The sequence below is a fragment of the Thalassophryne amazonica genome, chromosome 8 (genome assembly GCF_902500255.1).
Source record: "Thalassophryne amazonica chromosome 8, fThaAma1.1, whole genome shotgun sequence".
NCBI lineage: Eukaryota > Metazoa > Chordata > Actinopteri > Batrachoidiformes > Batrachoididae > Thalassophryne > Thalassophryne amazonica.
In genome coordinates, this window is record NC_047110.1 from 102,622,649 (window position 1) to 102,643,633 (window position 20,985).

Sequence of the window (20,985 nt, forward strand, 5' to 3'; positions counted from 1 at the left end):
GCTGTGAAACACTCCTGGACTGCTGTTGGAGGTAAGATGCGTTTATTAATGGTGTAATGGCCTGGCACAAGTTCCATGTTATATCTCCTACAGAGTTAGAAGGTAAACATTTATTACAACGTGAGATCCATCCAGCTCCAAGCCTGAGGCATGCAATGAGCCCCAACAAAGATGCATCTGCCTGTTATGATGGAGACAAAAGTTCACATTATTTACATTGCCCATGGGAAGGAATAGACAAATCTCTCTACTGTCAGGTCTATTGTGGATTTAACAGCCTGTTCAGATTTGCGGCACCATCCATGCAGCAGTGCATGGAGCTTTCGGTTTGATAGCTGCTGTTGACATTCACTTTACATGATGATAATTCCTAATTATTATCGTGATGAAGTGTGCCACATACATATAAACAGTTCCTTTGTGCTCCCGTGCCAGATCTATCTCAAGGTTCCCTCGTATGCGCTCAAATTGTTTCGGATCCAGTTTTACCGCCATCGGAATATATAAATTGCGGTCAGATGGTTAGATTGCAGCCGTCGGATAGGTGTCCCATCTCAACGGCACCCAGAGAGGTTTGCACATGTGCATCACACTTGGGGCCACCAGCCGATTTTGTCCAACTGTGTCGACTTCTGCAGATGGCTGTCAGAATGTTTTGGAAATGAAATCCTACACCTTTCAGATGTGTGCTGATTCATAAGTCTGACGCCACTCTGCGTGATTTCGGCTATGTGTGACGGGGGTCTAAAAATCATAGAGAAATCCCTGATATACAAAGCGAAAGTTGTACAGAGCCACACCGCCAATTTGTTTAATATCTTAATTGAGATATGAAATAAAGATGCTAAAATACATTTTGCAGTGACTCTGCTCATTAATCTTTGATGTGACGTTTTGTCCCCTGCAGCGTCTGGGGGAGTTGGTGCTGAGTTTCCTCAACAGGGACTTGCAGCCGTCCTGTCAGCTGGCCTGTCTAGAAACTGTTCGCATCCTGACCAGAGACAAAAATTGTTTGGATCCATTCATCAGCTGCTCAGCCATGTCTACTCTGGCCCGGCATGCCAGCATCACCGTGGCAACTGCCAGCATACCGACACACTGTCAGCCAGAGGGACCTGGTAATCTAACGTCAGAGAGAAGTCCACATCAATGTTCTGTTTCTACTGTAACTGACTGTCATCGACAACGGTGGTGACTTTTGGCAAATTTGACCTTGCTGCATAATTTCAGAATCCACCTCCATATGTGTGTCCAACTTGGTGTAAATCGGAGGAAAAAAATTACATTTTGGCATTGGCCCCAATGATCTTGACCATAATTATTGACCTTTGCTAAACTTGATCTTGCCTAGGTAAATCCAGAACCTACATACATATGTGTGGTACCCAGGCAATGCCCTGGTGTCAGATCTCTTTGCACATTTGTGTTGCTTTGTCTTTGACAGTATAGTTGCTAAGCAACCGACATCCCACTTTGATATACACTCAAGTCCGTAAGTATTTGTACATTGCCGGATCCAAATTCCCCAACATGCTGCTTTGGTATACACAAGGGTCCACAAGTATTTGGACATTTCACCATAATTAGGTGAATAGCTGCTGGACAACCAATGCATGATTTGAGTTTGACTAAAGCTGTCAATAGCATCACAGAAGGGATTGAGCCACATTGAAGCCATCATTAACCTTCTTACTGAACTTTGAGCTTGACTGAACAATACTTGATCTACTTTATACTGGGAGGTAATTTTTGCCAAGTACTTATGCGTGTGTATGGGGGGTGTTGCTATGGTTACTGTTGCTAAGCAACAGGCCAGTCATTGGTGGATGCACCTACATATCTATCTATAGTATTTTGCCTAAATACTGATTGATTCAATATTTTAGGTAAGTACAGTCTATCGACATTGACTCTTCTATTTTGCTGCAAGGAGCAGAGGTTGAGAGAGAAGATGCTGAAGAAGAGGCAGAAGTAGCAAGTGAAGTAATGGAGGTAGTCTCCTGTCCTCCAGAAAACCCTGACCAGGAAGTGGTTGTGGAGGCTCTGAAGTCGATCAGTAACATTCTGCTGCACAATGAGATGGCACAGGTGAGCCAGCCTGTCACGTTACACCTGCATTACTCAAACACACAGTAACTGTTGCACACAATTCTTATTTTAAGTCAGTTTTATTTATAAAAACACACAATGCCTCACTGGGTTTTTACATTGTCTGTCTGACCTGGACTCCAGCATCATATGAGAAGAGCCCCAAGGACTGATGTGCTACAGTTCTACAGAAACCTAATATCAGTCATAGAAATTCAACAAAAAATGTGAATGAGACTGAGGAACTGGCCAGAAAAGACCAACCATTGTTTGTGCTGCTCCAGACTTCTTACACAGTGGTTATTGCATTGATGTTTAGTTGCTGTTTATGGCACTTTAAAATATTTAGTGCCAGTAGATGTCACTGTAGCACCAGTAAATGCAATATTGATCATTTGATGATTAAAAATGTCTTTATAATGATGCTTGATGGATGAACGGCTTGGCTGACAGGTGGTTGCAGCAGATCTACAGGTGATAAAGGGCGTGGCAGAGAGGCTGAAGCAGTGCCATGACCCCACCTGGAACCATGAGGTAGGAACAGTGAGAATGGGAATGAAGTCAGGGTGCAGAGAAAGTACCATTCTAACAAACATAGCTGTTGTGACTAATATGAAAATACTATATTTAACATAGAATACAACCCCAATTCCAATGAAGTTGGGACGTTGTGTGAAATGTAAACAAAAACATAATACAATGATTTGCAAATCCTCTTCAACCTCTATTCAATTGAATACACCACAAAGACAAGATATTTAATGTTCAAACTGATAAACTTTATTGTTTTTGTGTAAATATTTGCTCATTTTGAAATGGATACCTGCAACACGTTTCAAAAAAGCTGGGACAGTGGTATGTTTACCACTGTATTACATCACTTTTCCTTCTAACAACACTGAATAAGCGTTTGGAAACTGAGAACACTAACTGTGAGTGTCATGATTGAGTATAAAAGGAGCATCCCCCAAAATCTCAGCCGTTCATAAGCAAAAATGGGGCGAGGATCACCACTTTGTGAACAACTGTGTGGAAAAAATATTCCAACATTTTAAGAACAATGTTTCTCAACGTTCAATTGCAAGGAATTGAGGGATTCCATCATCTACAGTCCATAATATAATCAGAAGATTCAGAGAATCTGGAGAACTTTCTACACGTAAGCAGCAAGGCTGAAAACTAACATTGAATGCCCGTGACCTTTGATCCCTCAGGCAGCAGTGCATTAAAAACCGACATCATTGTGTAAAGGATCTTACCAAGTGGGCTCAGGAACACTTCAGAAAACCATTGTCAGTTAACAGTTTGTCGCTACATCATCAAGTGCAAGTTAAAACTTTCCCATGCAAAGCAAAAGCCATATATGAACAACCAGAAACACTGCCCCCTTCTCTGGGCCTGAGCTCAGACGCATAGTGGAAAAGTGTGCTGTGGTCTGATGCGTCCACATTTCAAATTGTTTTTGGAAATCATGGCTGTTGTGTCCTCCAGACAAAAGAGGAAAAAGACCATCCAGATTGTTACCAGCGCAAAGTTCAAAAGCCAGCATCTGTGATGGTATGGGGGTGTGTTAGTGCCCATGGCATGGGCAACTTACACATCTATGATGGCACCATCAATGCTGAAAGGTACATCCAGGTTTTTTTGGAGCAACACATGCTGCCATCCAAGCAACGTCTTTTTCAGGGACGTCCCTGCTTATTTCAGCAAGACGATGCCAAGCCACATTCTGCACGTGTTACAACAGCCTGACCGTAGTAAGAGTGCGGGTACTACACTGGCCTGTCTGCAGTCCAGACCTGTCGCCCATTGAAAATGTGTAGCACATTACGAAACGCAAAATATGACAACAGAGACCCCGGACTGTTGAACAACTGAAGTCGTACATCAAGCAAGAATGGGAAAGAATTCCACCTACAAAACTTAAACAATTAGTGTCATCAGTTCCCAAACGCTTATTGAGTGTTGTTAGAAGGAAGGGTGATGTAACAGTGTCAGAGGCGTCGGACTGCGGGGTTAAGGGTACTATGTGCCCAGGGCGTAGGGGGGGCCCACAAAAAAATGGCATTAAATATATTTTTGTGTTGCATGTTATTAATGTCCATACAATTCATGTTGTAAAGGAATATAATTAGAATGAATATATAAATGTTGCAAAACACAATTCTGCTCTAACAATAATATTGAAAGCTCTCTGAGGGCCCTTCCACCCCTGCACAGTTGTACAATGGTTTAGTCCAGGCGCACAGGCGACACTCCCCCCCCCCCCCCCCCCCACACGTCCCAAACGGGATCTGACGGAAAGAGGTGTTTAGTAGTGCTGAAACAACTAATCGATTATTAAAATAGTTGTCAACTAATTTAGTCATCAGTTAGTTGTTAAATAACTTTGTTTTACCGCAAATGTTTCGTTTCTTCTATATAAATCAACCGTTTCTGCAGTGCGGCTTTGCTTTGAACCTTGAACCGATCGAAGCAGTGATTCGCAGATCGAAGCAGTGCTTCTATCTGGTGCTTTGTTGATTCAGTGTTTTATTTCGCTTTATCTTAATTTTTCCCCCGCTAAAACCCCAAAGAGCATATGTCTGTGAGTAACATTTACGTTTTTATGTTAATCTGACCTGGTATGGTCTTCTGAAACAGTTGATAGATGTATTTTATAACTTAAAAATGGGACCGATGCTAACGTGTTAGCATGTCTATGGCGTTTTCAATGTTAAAGTTAGCATTAAGCTGTTGGAGCTGTCAGCACATTTGTTTTTTGTATAATAATTCATGGCTGTGTTTGTTGTAAAACCTTGGGAAAACCAAATGTATTATATTTGGAAAAAAACAGGCACCCAAATGTAAAAATGTAACTATAAACAATAGGGAAATTGAGTTAGTAAGAGAGAATACATTTTTAGGTGTTATACGAGGTTTGTCCAAAAAGTAACGGACCTTTTTATTTTTTCAAAAACTATATGGATTTGAATCACGTGTGATTGCATCAGCCAAGCTTGAACCTTCGTGCGCATGCGTGAGTTTTTCCACGCCTGTCCGTTGCGTCATTCGCCTGTGGGCAGGCTTTGTGTGAGCACTGGTCCACCCCTCCCGTCGGATTTCTTTTGTCTGAGAACTTGCTGAGACTGCCGCTTTGCTCCATGAAATTTTTTTCAGAAACTGTTAGACAGGCAGTTGGAAACCATTCGATAGATTCAGTTGGATATCGGTGAAGATTCTGTCGGCGTCACGTGGATTATGGACTGTTAAAACCTTTTTAAAGACGGCCCACAGCGGCGGAGGGCGCACGGCGCGCCGAGCGGCCATTCAACAGGCTGGATCGACCAGATCATTTCTAAACTGAACGTTGTGTTGATCCGGGACATCGGACTACCACAGAAATGGCAACAGAGCTGGACATAGCACTTTTGCGGCACATTCCACTGTTACAGTAGATTTTGTAATGAAAGACGTGCGGAGGATTTCGTGCGTCGGCACGGAGCAGCTCAGGACGGGTTCTCTGTTCTCTGACGTCTTACTGGGTGAACAGACCCTGAAATGTGGAAGTTTTCAACTTGAAACAGCGAGATTACGCCGCCTCAGAGTGCAGATCGCCGTCAGGCGCCATGGGCCATCCTTACGGTGACCAAAATCTCTCATCAGCCGTTAAAATTTTCACCGAAAACCAGCTGAATTTATCGAATGGTGTCCACTCAGTTGTGCCTTACAGTTTTGAAAAAATTTTTATCAAACAAAGCAGCAGTCTCTGAGCCATTCCTAAACAATGAAAAAATCGACGAGAGGGTGGGCCACTCCTCACTCAAAGACTGCCCACAGGTGAATGACGTAACCGACAGGCGTGAAAAAAACTTGTATGCCCACGAGGGTTCAAGCATGTCTGATGTAATCACACGTGATTCAAATCCATATGGTTTTTGAAAAAATAGTAAGGTCGGATACTTTTCTAATACACCTCGTATATCTACGAGGTCTGTCCATAAAGTAACGGTCCTTTTTATTTTTTCAAAAACTATATGGCTTTCATTCATATGTTTTTACGTCAGACATGCTTGAACCCTCGTGCGCATGCCTGAGTTTTTCCACGCCTGTCGGTGACGTCATTCGCCTGTGAGCACGCCTTGTGGAAGGAGTGGTCCCGCCCCCTCGTCGGATTTTCATTGTCTGGAAATGGCGGAATGAAAAGGACTTTTTTTCCATCAATTTTTTCAGAAAGCCGCGCGGAGGCTTTGCGCGTCACGATCGATTCGCTGATGAAGCGAGACAAAGGAACGCCTCTGTTTTGGAGTGTTAGAGGACAAGTTTGGACATGTCCAGCTCTCCACAATTTCTCTTATACTCACTCGACTGGTAAGCACTGAAAGCCGAGATAGACATGTCCAAACTTGTCCTCTGACACGCCGAAATGGAGGTTCCTTTGTCTCGCTTCCAAAGCGAATCGGTCGTGACACGCGAAGCCTCCGCGTGGCTTTCCATGACAAAATCTCTTGTTAAAAGTGAAATCTGCCGGAAAATGACTGATGTCCAGCTCTTGTGATAAGCAGAGAAAGAACACACGACGGTCTCGTATCCACAGAGCGATCCGTTTAGAAACGATCCAGTGGTTTGTGCCTCATCGTCGCAGCTCGGAGAGCGGCGCACCGACCGTCCTTAAAGGGGTCCTTAAAGCTGTAGTTAAAGTCCTTATTCTCTGTGAAGCCCATAAAATTTTCACCGAAAGCCAGGTAAATTTTTTGAATGGTTTCCAGGTGCCAGTCTCCTAACAGCTTCTGAAAAAATTCTGATGGAAAAAAAGTCCTTCTCATTCCGCCATTTCCAGACAATGAAAATCCGACGAGGGGGCGGGACCACTCCTTCCCATGGCGTGCTCACAGGCAAATGACGTCACCGACAGGTGTGGAAAAACTCACGCATGCGCACGAGGGTTCAAGCATATCTGATGTAAAAACATATGAATGAAATCCATATAGTTTTTGAAAAAATAAAAAGGTATGTTACTTTATGGACAGACCTCGTATATATTTATGTATGTAAAGTATATAGGTATATATGGCTCAGCCCAAGCAGAGGGTCACCCCCAAGAGCCTGGTCTGCTTGAGGTTTCTTCCTCATAGGGAGTTTTTCCTCACCACAGTTGCCTAGTGCTTGCTCTGGGGGTTGGTTGGTATAGGTTAGTCCTTACTTGCGTAAAGTGCCTTGATTTGACTTTCTTGTGATCTGGTACTATATAAATATAATTATAAGTGAATAGTATATTGATGTGTGTGTCTGTGTTGACATGTAGTAGTAAATTTGTATTTATGTAAATATGACTGATTAGAATTGATGGACTTGTACTAGCAGGGGTGGGCGCTAATAAGCTTTGCCTCAGCCCACACCCTTTCGGACTCACTAGTTTTGTTTATGTGTTTGTGGAATTGTTCATTTTTTTTCTATTTGAATATTTTGTGTGCCGAATAAAAAACTTTCTCTTAAAAAAAAAAGTCAAATGTATTACAAATTGTAGTATTTTATTCATTTATTTGTATTTATATATCAATAATAATAGAAACAACAACAATAATAGTAATAATGCCACAATCCATCCATCCATCCATCCATTTTCTTCCGCTTTATCTGGAGTCGGGTCGCGGGGGCAGCAGCTCAAGCAAAGCCGCCCAGACCTCCCAATCCACACACACCTCCCCCAGCTCCTCCGGGGGAACCCCAAAGTGTTCCCAAGCCAGCCGAGACATGTAGTCCCTCCAGCGTGTCCTGGGTCTTCCCCGGGGCATCCTCCCAATGGGACGTGCCCGGAACACCTCTCCAGCGAGGTGTCCAGGGGGCATCCGGAAAAGATGCCTGAGGCACCTCAACTAACTCCTTTCGATGTGGAGGAGCAGCGGCTCGACTCCGAGCTCCTCCCGAGTGACCGAGCTCCTCACCCTATCTCTAAGGGAGCGCCCAGCCACCCGCGGAGGAAACTCATCTCAGCTGCTTTGTACTAGCAATCTCGTTCTTTCGTTCATTCATGAGCCAAATCTCATGACCATAGGTGAGGATCGGAACGTAGATCGATCAGTAAATCGAAAGCTTTGCCCCCCTACTCAGCTCTCTTCACCACAACGGTCCGATACAGTGACCGCATCACTGCAGGTGCTGCACCGATCCATCTATCAATCTCACACTCGTGAACAAGACCCCGAGATACTTAAACTCCTCCACTTGAGGCAAGGACACTCCACCGACCTGAAGAGGGCAAAGCACCTTTTTCCGGTCGAGAACCATGGCCTCGGATTTGGAGGTGCTGATTTTCATCCTGCATGCTTCACACTCGGCTGCAAACCGCCCCAGTGCACACTGAAGGTCCTGATTTGACGAAGCCAACAGAACCACGTTGTCCGCAAACAGCAGAGACGAGATTCTGTGGTTCCCAAACCAGACCCCCTCTACACCCTGGCTGCCCCTAGAAATTCTGTCCATAAAAATAATGAACAGAACCGGTGACAAAGGGCAGCCCTGGTGGAGGCCAATGTGCACTGGAAACAGGTTTGACTTGCTACCGGCAATGCGAACCCAAGCTCCTGCTGCGGTCGTACAGGGACCGGATACCCTTAGCAAAGGACCCCGTACTCCCGGAGCACTCCCCACAGTGTGCCCCGAGGAACACGGTCAAACGCCTTCTCCAGATCCACAAAACACATGTGGACTGGTTGGGCAAACTCCCATGAACTCTCGAGCACCCGATGGAGCGTGTAGAGCTGGTCCAGTGTGCCGCGACCAGGACGAAAACCACACTGCTTCTCCTGAATCCGAGGTTCGACCATCGGTCGAATTCTCCTCTCCAGTACTCTGGAATAGACCTTACCGGGGAGGCTGAGGAGTGTGATCCCCCTATAGTTGGAACACACCCTCCGGTCCCCCTTAAACAGAGGGACCACCACCCCGGTCTGCCAATCCAGAGGCACTGTCCCCGATCGCCACGCGATGTTGCAGAGGCATGTCAGCCAAGACAGTCCCACAACATCCAGAGACTTAAGGTACTCAGGACGGATTTATCACACCAGGAGCCTTGCCACCGAGGAGCTTTCTAACCACCTGGTTGACTTCGGCCTGGGTAATGGATGAATCCGCCTCTGAGTCCCCAGTCTCTGCTTCCTCTTCAGAAGACGTGACAACGGGATTGAGGAGATCCTCGAAGTACTCCTTCCACCGCCCGACAACATCCCCAGTCAGGGTCAACAGCTCCCCACCCGTACCATAAACAGTGCTGGTGGAGAGCTGCCTCCGCCTCCTGAGGCGTTGGATGGTTTGCCAGAATCTCTTTGAGGCCTCCCCGAACTCCTCCCAAACCCAAGTTTTTGCCTCTGTGACCACACGGGCTGCGTCATGCTTGGCCTGCCGGTACCTGTCAGCTGCCTCTGGGGTCCCACCTACCATACAAAGATAAGTAGGACTCCTTCAGCTTGATGGCATCCCTTTACTTCGGTGTCCACCACCGCGTTCAGGGATTGCCGCCGCGTTAGGCACCAGAAGACCTTGCGGACTACAGCTACGAGCGGCTGCATCGACAATGGAGGTGGAGAACATGGTCCACTTGGACTCCATGTCTCCAACCTCCCCGGGATCTGGGGAGAAGCTCTCCCGGAGGTGGGAGTTGAAGACTTTGCTGACAGAGGGTTCCACCAGCGTTCCCAGCAGACCTCACGATACGTTTGGCATGCCAGGTCTGACCGGCTTCCTCCCCTCCCAGCGGATCCAACTCACCACAAGGTGCCGTGATCGGTTGACAGCTCTGCCCCTCTTCTTTCACTCGAGTGTCCGGACACATTGGCCGAAGGTCAGATGATATGACTACAAAGTCGATCATCGACCTCCGGCTCAGGGTGTCCTGGTGCCACGTGCACTTATGGACACCCTTGTGCTCGAACATGGTGTTTGTGATGGACAAACAGAAATCCAACAACTGAACACCACTCGGGTTCAGATCGGGGAGGCGTGCTTCCCGAATTTTCCCCCCCCCCCCCCCACCCATCCAGGTCTCACTGTCGCGCCCACGTGGGCGTTGAAATCCCCAGGAGAACAATGGAGTCCCCAGTCGGAGCACTATCTAGTACCCCTCCCAGGGACTCCAGGAAGGTCGGTACTCCCACACTGCTGCTCAGCCCGTAGGCCGAGACAACGGTGAGAGGACCTGTCCCGGACCTGAAGGAGTAGGGACGCGACCCTCTCGTTCACCGGAGTGAACTCCAACACATGGCGACTGAGCTGGGGAGCAATAAGCAATGCGACCCCAGCTCTCCGCCTCTCCCCGGGGGCAACGCCAGAAAAATGAAGCATCCAGCCCCTCTCCAGGAGTTGGGTACCAGAGCCCAAGCTGTGTGTGGAGATGAGCCAGACTATCTCTAGTCGGTATCTCTCAACCTCCCGCACAAGCTCAAGCTCCTTCCCCCCCAGCGAGGTGACATTCCACGTCCCAACAGCCAGGGGCTGTGAGCATGGACCAGGCTGCCGCGCCACCCGCCCTCGACCGCCACCCAATCCTCTCTGCACCCAACCCCCATGGCTCCCTCTGCAGATGGTGAACCCACAGGAGGGCGGGCCCACGTCGCTCTTTCAGGCTGAGCCCGGCCGGGCCCCATGGGCTAAGGCCCGACCACCAGGCGCTCGCGCGCGAGCCCCAACCCCGGCCTGGCTCCAGGGTGGGGCCCTGGCTCCGCCATACCGAGCGATGTCTCAGGCCTTGATTTTTTTTTACTGGTCATGGAGGTTCCGAACTGCCCTTAGTCTGACTCGTCACCTAGGACCTGGTTGCCTTGGGAGACTCTACAGGGAGCACAAAGCCCTCGACAACATACCTCCTAGGATCATCCGGGTACGCAAACTCCCCCACCACGATAAGGTGGCAGCTAGAGGGGGAGGCAATACAGTTTTAGAGAAACGGACAAAAAGTATCTGATAAAACAGAAAAGATTAAACCAACTAACAATGAACATAAATATAGAAATAAGTGTTTCCTGTGAACACCTAGTGACTCTTAAACCTCCACTTCATCCCTGTTAAGTTTAATGACAATTTGTTTCGGTCAAACCACATCTAAGCTGTGTTTTTACACAAGAAAAAAATAAAATGCAGTGAACTGCACATTTCTTTTTTCATGAAAATATCTTATTAAATATAACACATTACACTTTTGTCAGGCCTTTAAAATATTTTCGTGGACTCTTGCTGTCAGTGGTTGAGATGGTTGCTGTAGGCATCTAAATCTGATGGAAATCTCTGGTGTGTCAGTGATGTACGAGGTCTATCAGAAAAGTATACTACCTTTCTATTTTTTAAAAAAACTATATGGATTTGAATGACGTGCGCATGCATGAGTTTTTTCACGCGTGTCGGTGACGTCATTTCCCTGTGGGCAGGCCTTGAGTGACATGTGGTCCTGCCCTCTCGGCTGAATTCCTTTGTTTCACACGCTGCTCGAGACGGCGCGCGTTGCTTTATCAAAAATTTTTCTGGACCTGTGAGGAATATCCGAGTGGACACTATTCGAGAAATTAAGCTGGTTTTCAGTGAAAAGTTTAATGGCTGAGAGATTATGGGGTGTTTCTGTCGCTGTAAGGACTTCCCACGGAGCAGGACATCGCGCAGCGCTTCCAGGCACCGTCGTCGGCCTGTTTCGACCTGAAAACATCTTAATTTAAGGCTTAATTCACCCAGGACGTCGTGAGAGAACAGAGAAGATTCAGAAGAGGCCGGCATGAGGACTTTATGCCGAGTCATTTCCGTGACGACTCGGCGAATCTGTGTGCGCCGCGACAGGTAAAACACCTCCGTGTTGAAAACCATTTGTAAAATTCAGGCGGCTTTTGATGGCTTTCAACAAGTGAGTGAAGTTGTTTAACAGCTTGGGCATGTTCCAACTTGTCCGTTAAGGTTTCCAACGGAGGTGTTTTTCCTGTCGCGACCCCCCGCGGTCGGGTCCGGCCCGACATGCGACTATGTCCGCACGTTCTTTCATTACAAAATGTCCGTTAACAATGGAATGTCCGAATAAACTCCTCATGCTGACTTCTTGTTCTCTGACGACTTACTGGGTCAACAGAGCCTGAAATGTGGAAGTTTTCAACTTGAAACGGTGAGACGCTGCCGCCTCGAAGCGCAGATCGCCGTCAGGCACCGTGGGCCGTCCTTACAGCGACACTATCAGACCAAAATCTCTCATCAGCCGTTAAAATTTTTACCGAAAACCAGCTGAATTTATCGAATGGTGTCCACTCAGTTGTGCCTTACAGTTTTGAAAAAATTTTGATCAAACAAAGCAGCAATCTCAGCCATTCCTAAACAATGAAAAAATCGCTGAGAGGGTGGGCCACTCCTCACTCAGACTGCCCACAGGCGAATGACGTAACCGACAGGTGTGAAAAAAACTCTCGCATGCCCACGAGGGTTCAAGCATGTCTGATGTAATCACACGTGATTCAAATCCATATGGTTTTTGAAAAAATTAATAAGGTCAGATACTTTTCTAATAGACCTCGTATGTATGTGCAAAATAAAACAATACACTACTCCAGGTTTGTTTTTGATGAGAATATAACATAACTTTGTTACAAGGTCAAATGTTGATGTTGTGTGACAAAGGCCTTTTAATAATAACTCAAAGAAATAATGGCAAAACTCACATGTAAGTAAAAAAATTTGGTGCATTCCAACAGATGGGAATGGTGCAATTCGGTGCATTCCCGTCTGTTAAAATGCACAGGAATGCACCAAATTGCACCATTTTTCTAGAGAACGGTGCAATTTGGTAACCCAGACCCCCCCAAATCAATATTGCTCCCCCAACTTTAAAAAGGGTTCTGACTCCCAGGTGTGATCTAAGGTATACATGATTTAGACCTGGTTTGACTACGCATTAGAAATTTGGTGTTTGCGTTAATAAAAAAGAACATAACAGTGGGGGGCGGGGGGTCTTCAATATGGCTGTACCTAGGGCCCAGAATTTGGTGCTATGCCCCTGCGCAGTGGCAAACGTACCACTGTCCCAGCTTTTTTGAAACGTGTTGCAGGCATCAATTTCAAAATGAGCAAATATTTGCAGTAAAGCAATAGTTTATCAGTTTGAACATTAAATATCTTGTCTTTGCGGTGTATTAAATTGAATATAGGTTGAAGAGGATTTGCAAATCATTGTATTCTGTTTTTATTTACATTTTACACAACATCCCACCTTCATTGGTATTGAGGTTGTATATTCATTGTGAATGAAATTGTTAATGTTTTTTCATAATAGTATTAGAGCATGTTTCTTGAAATTGTGTAATGCTTACTTGTTTCTTTTTTCTTTGTCTATTTTCTTAGTATTGTGACTTTCTTGCCATACAGGACAATGTGGTGTTTTTTCACAAAATGAGTTTATTCTCTTTAAAAAAAAAACAAAAAACAAAAAAAAACAGTACCACCCTTAATACTCCATTATAGAGTTTTCACTTTCCTACCATTCGTGGGGGGAATATAATAAAAAAGAATAATAAGGTGATGCTATTGGTATACTCTTATGTTTCAGGATTATTGCATGTCATCCTTTTTCCTTTCTGTGTCATATAAAATATGCTATCAATAAGTCAAAAACGACAAAACAAAGCCCTTAAGAAAAAAAAAATCATTGGAGCTACTTCTCTGCTGTTTGTGTGCAGGTCCGTTTCTTTGACTTGCGTCTGACGTTTTTGCTGACGGCCCTGAGAGTCAACGTCAGGTCGCAGCTGGCTCAGGAGCTCCACGGCATCAGTCTGCTAGGTACCATATTTACACTGTAGCCATGGTGCCTATCCTAGGTAACGGGTCACTGTGGTGATTAGTACCAGCTGTCTGAAACTGTAATGGCTAGAGACAGAGGACCCCAATGCACAGATCCACAACAGAAGGTAGGCAAAAGTAGGTTTAAAGTTCTACAGGAACAAATGCACAGTTTGTACAGCAGGGAACAGATGTTGTGAAACAGGCAGAGGTCAGACACATGGGTGATCAATCCAACAGGCAACAGTCTTTCTGATGGAGCAGCAGAAGATTATCCAAAACACAAGGAATAGGTCAATGCACAGAGACAAACAAATCCAGATGACAGGCAAAATGTAGGGAATTTGGAATAGCAGGTGTAAAACAAAGAGGCAAAACACTGGAAGCACTGGGAACCAGAATGCAAGAAAGCAGGATTGAGCCAAGACAATCTGGCAACATGGAAATGCTCTAATAGTGGTTAAAGGCAACTAAACAATCAAACATAGAAGTGCAGTGACACGTGAAGCTGAAGGTCAGAAACAGTACGTTAAGCTACACGGAATAAACATGGAAGAAACATGAAAGCAAAAGCACCAAAGACAGTTGAACATGGGAGGGAATTCCCAGATAACACTGAGAATAATAATAATAATAATAATGATGATGATGATAAACAGAGAACAATACCAAAAACAGAACAAGGCAGAGATCAAAACTAAATGCCAAAATGTGACCCGTGACAAAAGATCGTCATACCCAAGGTGTTACGCTGCAACAGTTCCAAATTCAAACTGGCTTTTTTTTTTTTTTTTTTGAGAGGGGGTACTTTTCAACTGTTTGTAAAAAGTTAATTATTACATTTTTGGTTCTCTAACATTTTCCAGCTACTGAAAGGCCAAAACACTCCTGTTATTACGACCTGGAGCTGGATAAGCAGCATAAAATGAATGAATGAAAGAATTATATAAGAACTTTGTTGGCCCATTGAAGAAAATTAAATCAAATGCAGAACCAGAAAAGGTACAAAATAAAAAATGTGGTGATTTTGTCAATTTTAGGAAACCAGCTGGATACCACCCTGGGATTATGTTGGCCTGATACTTTGGAGACAGCCAGAGGGGGATCAGCGGACGTCCCACCTGAAGAACTACCTCCCCTCAATCGGCAACAGACGGAACTAGCCATGGAAATACTGAAAATACTCTTCAACATTACGTTTAATATCTCCAAGAACAAGTTTGATGAGGTATTAGACTGAATAACACATACAGGAGGAGATTTCACCATGATATTGGTCATAACTACACGATGATGACATCCAGAGTGCAAGTTGCTTAATATCAACTAATGTTAAATAAGGCTAGCATTAGATTGAGCTAACGTAGTTAAACTGTAACTGAAGAAAAAATTAAAAATTAGTAGAGCCCGACCGATATGGATTTTTTGAGGCCGATGCCGATAACAATATTTGGATGAAAAAAAATGCGATAATCAATAAATCAGCTGATTTGCAGATAGCCGATAAATCAGCCGATTTTTTTTTTTAATGAATAAAATGTTCTTTTTTGGACCCTTAACAAAAAAGGTATGAGCTAAAAGCTGAAGCTTTGTCCTCATATTGATTAACTTTATAACAGAGGAATTTTCAAGTTCAAAAAATGTAAAAATGCAATTGGAGCAGTTAGGGGGCTATTCAAACGGGCCAACTAGTAAGATATCACTCCTGAAAACGATCTTTGCCATATCATGTGAGTTAAATCTGCCCTACGATTGGATTTTGGAAAACCATGTGGCGGAGAACCAATTCTGATTGGACACTCACATTGCGCATGTCATCACACATCTTCTATGAGGAGTACAAAGATGGCAGACGGTGGATTGAAAGTCGGCAGAGTTAACTTTTCAGCAAAAAAAGTAAGTTTCTATCTCATATCATTAAGTTATTTACAATTTAGTAAAGCTTGGTCTCAGCTGTCGTATACGACGGCACCGGCCCCCGAGGGTTAATGGCAAACGGCAGTAATTCCCGGAACCCTTCTGGATGACCAGTGAATATGAATGTTTCAACCTCTTAGCAGTAAACGAAAGTTTTTCATGAATAAAAAGCGTGACCGATGCAATGAAGCACATTTGACACATTACTACATAAACTGAGTTAATCAAGCTGAGTTGAACTGAAACGGGAGAAATGTGGGGTGAATGTAATCGCAAAGTTATTACAAACAACATCCTTATAAACTTAGTTGTATGCTTTTGTCAGCCGATCAGTGCAGTGTGGCGCCGAACTACGGGGGCCAGTGATGAACACATTTCATCAGGGGTGTAAGCAGCTCTCAGTTGAACTTTAATAAACTTTTAGCTTTGCCTGGGGATTTGAAAGGGAAAACTGAGCTTTAATGTAATCTCGTGTGTAAACATACACCTTTCCATGTCAGTGAGAGAAGTTATAGTGTGCTATGAACGGGTACTACAGGAGCTGTAATCTACTGGCCCTCGGCCCACTCCTTTCACACCCATCTGTGCATCTCAGCTGTAGTGACATTGTTACTTTCCACTACACGGTAAATAGTTATGAATCATATATTTTGTGCAGGAGGAAGCAGCAGAGTACAGACATTTAGGAGCCATACTGAGACACTGTTTAATGAGCCGAGCAGATGGAGACGAACGCACCGAGGAGTTCCACAGGTAGGACAACACTGACTGGGTGTCAAGGCTTTAACACCAACCTCTCACACCACTTCAATTTGTGTGTGTGTTATGAGAATTTTTTTGTTTGGGGGGGGGGGGGGGGGTTACAGCGCTAGTGTCACACAGAACCTGCTTTGGTAAGGTCTTTTTAAAAAAAAAAAAGGAAAAATCGTATGGCTTATGGACACGTACCCTGTTTTTGGGGTCGATCCGCTAATTATCAAAACTGTTTTCATTAGTGGATTAGCTTTTCAGATAACTTTGAAAACCAACAGCAGACCAATTACCTTCTGATAAATTTAGGTCCGATAAATTTTAGACCGCTAACATATTTTTGTGAGCATAGCGAATAAAGCTTAACAGTTAAAAACATTTGTGAAGTCTGAAATCAAATATTTTAGTGCCTACCTGTTAGATGTTTTATAGCAGACAGACAACTATGAGAGGTGCAGCTTTATCTTCTGCAGGCAAAGGATAGCTGGTTACCAGAGACAAGGAAGAGACAGAGAAAAAAAAAAAAGAATTTCTCTTCACACCATTCAGACTTGCTGGCATATCACCCAAGTCATTCACAGGCATACAGTGTTGACCTATGGTTAAAATTTTAAACAAACTAATTCTGGACAAGTTATTTAAATTAATGTCATGTCTGTAGTTTTATAAAGTGAAAATATCAGCTATGTTTTAGTTTTAATGCACTAATTTTGAAGGTTTTAGCATATAGACACGCTGCAGTGCATTATGGGTAAATTAATTTCCTGACATGAGTGGTTGGCTGCGCACACAACTTACTGAAATGTGTGGTGGATTTTACAAATAAATCTTTGTAAATATGTCATTTTTTTAATTTGTAAAGAAAAAGGCAATTTGAAAACTGAAAATTCTGTTTAAGTAGATTCAGCACTTTTAGCCAGTGTGTGGCTAAAAGTGCTGTGCTCTGTGTGGCAAATGCTGTTCATACTGCCATGAACACTGCCATGTTTACAGCACTCTTTCAACATTTTTTTCTTTTAGCAGAAACTGTAATTTATTTATGTATTTATTGATCCTACAGTCACACGGTTAACCTTTTGGGAAACCTTCCTCTGCCCTGTTTGGATGTTTTGTTGATGCCCAAAGTGCAGCACGGCTCCATTGAGTACATGGGGGTCAACATGGATGCCGTCAGTATGCTGCTGGACTTCATGGAGAAAAGACTCGACCGGGTGAGACTGTGACCTGGTCACAATCATGTAATATTCTTCATTGATTCCGTTGCAGGTGTAAAATGCACAAACTGCCATTTTAAAAGTCACCATTCAAGCTGTCAGTAATAATAGTAGCAAATAATAAAAATATATATATATATCTCCAATTTGTAGACGCACATGTTTGTAAGGATACCTTCGAATATGTGCTTATTTCAGAACGGAGCAAACATTCTAAAAAGTATCTTATTTTTTGGTTATGATGCCTTTTTGTATTAAAGGAAAAGTATAGTTTATGAACCTCGTATGTTCCACCTTTCAACTCATGCAAATATTCTTGCCATTGCACGAATGGCAAACATCCATTATTTGTTTTATATATGACACCTAAATAGATCCATGTCATTTTACTGACTTTATTTATATTTTACTTAAAACTAGAGCAGTGTTTTTGGAGCAGGAATAGAAATAGCTTTTAGGTGTGTGTGTGTGTGTGTTTAAACACTCACCTGCTTACTTAAATCCCCTGAAAAATCAGCACTGGAACTTGTCCAACTCTTCATCTGACAGAGGTTCTGCATCTGTGAAAGATGTCCCCGTGAACACTGCAGCTGCTGGATTTAGCTTCCATGTATCATGGAAGGTTTTTTTTTTTTTAGGAGACGCTAAGGGAGGCGTGCAACAGAGTAAAATGAGAGAAAATGCACGGTAGTGACGTCACCCATGCAGTGGGCAAATAATGAATGCCATGTGACATAGAATCCACCAATAAAGTGACAAGGATCCATTTAGGTGTCACATTGTATCTGATATTGCCCAGAATCAACAATTTCAGCATGCTTTAGAAAAATATGTTTAATAAAACGATCCTTCAAGCTGTGTTAAAGTGTCCTGGCTTCTAATAATGTCTCTTCCAGGGAAACAAACTGAAGGAAACCCTCCTCCCATCCCTAAACTTATTGACTGAGAGCGCTCGCATCCACAGAGAAACCAGGAAGTTCCTCAGGTCAAAGGTCAGTAATAGGCTGAGATAAAAGTCACAACATGTTGTTACCCGACAGGATGATACCTTAGTGAGTGTGATTTGTTATGGTGGAATGACCAGTATTTTGTGGTTTTGTTCTGTCTGTGTACCTGTATGTGTTTAGGTGCTGCCACCGCTCCGTGACGTAAAGAACAGACCCGAGGTCGGCAGCACGCTGAGGAACAAACTCGTCCGTCTGATGACCAACATTGACACAGACTTGAAGAACTGTGCAGCTGAATTCCTCTTTGTGCTCTGCAAAGAAAGTGGTCAGAAAATGTTTTCTGTTCCCTGCACTGAGTTATAATGAGTACATTTAACATAATTAATTAACATAACACAGAAACATGTCACGAAACACAAATGCGAGTCAGTAAAGACAGCCTGCAACTAAAAAGTTGCTTTGCAAACCAGCAAAAGGGAGCTATGTACCTATTTTACATTTATCCTGCTAATTATAAGTGATGACTGAAAAGTTTTGAACCTGACCAAGAAGAAACCACAAGTGAATTAATGTAATGCTTTATTTTTCAACTTAATCTGCATGTAAGTCCACACACTTTTTCCAGTGCCGCTGCAGTGCCTTAGGGCCCCTTCACACATAACACGACGTTGTGTGAAAGAAGCAGAAACTGGAAGAAAATCCACAAGCAAGAAATGAAAAGGGGAACCGCTAAACATTCCACCCTGCTGTCGGGTCGGACAGGCGTGTATGATACAGCGGCAACGATTTTTGTGCACGAACACAGTGCGAGCAGCTGGAGCATGGGGCACCACATCACGCCGTTGCTGTGGGGGGAAAAAACCCACACACCATAAAAAAACCACAATTTAGAATATTTAATCTCTGTTATCGAGCAGACAATACAAGTATGAACCTTCTGTTCCCCTGTATATGACCCATGGTCAAAGACGTACAGTCATGAAATGATATGAATCAAGCAGTACACTCCCATCATGTCTACATCTGCTGTCCCGGCGTGTCCAGCTGGACCTGCGCGGGTGTCCAGCGAGCAGCACGCCGAAGTACTCTGCCTCATGTGGGCCATAGCTCACATGGCTGATGTGACATTCAGATCGCCCGCTGGGTGTACACATGATCAAGCGGTCCATTTCATCTGGCACAGCCTGCCGATGTGCGCTCTGTGTGGCCGCTCCAGCCCGTGGCCAAGGTGATATGTCTTTATGTATTTCCATGTGAGGACAGCAAGCATATGCACGCACCACAAGATGTAGAGTTGTAATGTCATGCCCTTCATAACACAGTACGTCTTCTCCAGCTGTGACTCACGAGTCCAGAGATCTCAACAGCTACTGCTGTGGCCACGCCCACCTGTTCATTCAGTGCACAGAACAAAAAGTCACACTCATCTCCCTTTTTCATGAGATGCTGAGTCACAGTATGCCCACCAGCTTTGTTCATTTTGCCGATCTCTCACAGCTGTACTCAAAATTTCACACATTCTCATGACATATGTTGGTTTCTCAGAATGCAAAAGATGGAAAACCACACCCCTACTGGGTCAGGCTCGAAACCTTTCAATCACCCCTCGTAAATATATAGAAAATTAATTGCATTTCTAAAACAATTTCTAAAACATTGTTTTTAGAAGAACTGTGCTCAGTGGTTACCACACAGCAAGAAGGTCCCAGTTTGCTTCTGACCTGGTCCTTTCTGGAGTTTGCATGTTGCAGGTTAGATGAATTGATAACTCTAAATTGATCATAGGTGGGAATGAGGTTGACTGTCTGTACATGCCGGTGTCACCAACCGAACGGTCCCCCCTAAAAATCAGTCTGCCCTGCCTTCACTGCGCATGCGTCATTAGCCGCGGTTCACTGATTATCACCTTGTTTCTGCTTCAAACTGCACTCCAGTCATCATCTATCTCAGTGACAGATATCTGAAGCTTTTGTACAACAATCATTTCCACATAAATTCAGCATTATTTCATCATAAAAGACAGAGGAAGTAATCAGAGCGCCATGGCTACAAGTTTTGCCTCATTTCTGCTTAAAACTGACTTTAGAATGATTTAAGAGGTTTTACCTTGTCATCTGATAGTGAATAATCCCATTAATCCATTTGATCGCTTTGGGTGAAGAGAGTCATCTCAGACGAGCTGCTGTGGTCCCAAATGACGCATGCGCAGTGGAGGCAGGCGGACTGATTTTTAGGGGGGGACCCTAAAAATCATATGACACCGGCTCTGTGACAGACTGTTGGCGTGTCCAGGA

At 44.1% G+C, this 20,985-nt stretch overlaps 1 protein-coding gene across 2 annotated transcripts in view; it reads left to right on the forward strand.

Annotated features, from left to right (window-relative positions):
* The window catches only part of ric8a (RIC8 guanine nucleotide exchange factor A), a 36,005-nt gene that overhangs the window by 7,967 nt on the left and 7,053 nt on the right, over window positions 1–20,985 (forward strand). Inside the window, exons 3-11 of one of the 2 annotated variants that reach the window (XM_034177120.1) lie at window positions 908–1,118; window positions 1,931–2,088; window positions 2,542–2,622; window positions 13,764–13,863; window positions 14,904–15,091; window positions 16,439–16,533; window positions 17,591–17,741; window positions 18,641–18,736; window positions 18,872–19,016. In XM_034177120.1, the coding sequence (XP_034033011.1) occupies window positions 908–1,118; window positions 1,931–2,088; window positions 2,542–2,622; window positions 13,764–13,863; window positions 14,904–15,091; window positions 16,439–16,533; window positions 17,591–17,741; window positions 18,641–18,736; window positions 18,872–19,016 (1,225 nt within the window). The remainder of the gene's footprint in view (window positions 1–907; window positions 1,119–1,930; window positions 2,089–2,541; window positions 2,623–13,763; window positions 13,864–14,903; window positions 15,092–16,438; window positions 16,534–17,590; window positions 17,742–18,640; window positions 18,737–18,871; window positions 19,017–20,985) is intronic. The other variant, XM_034177121.1, reaches the window with a different exon arrangement.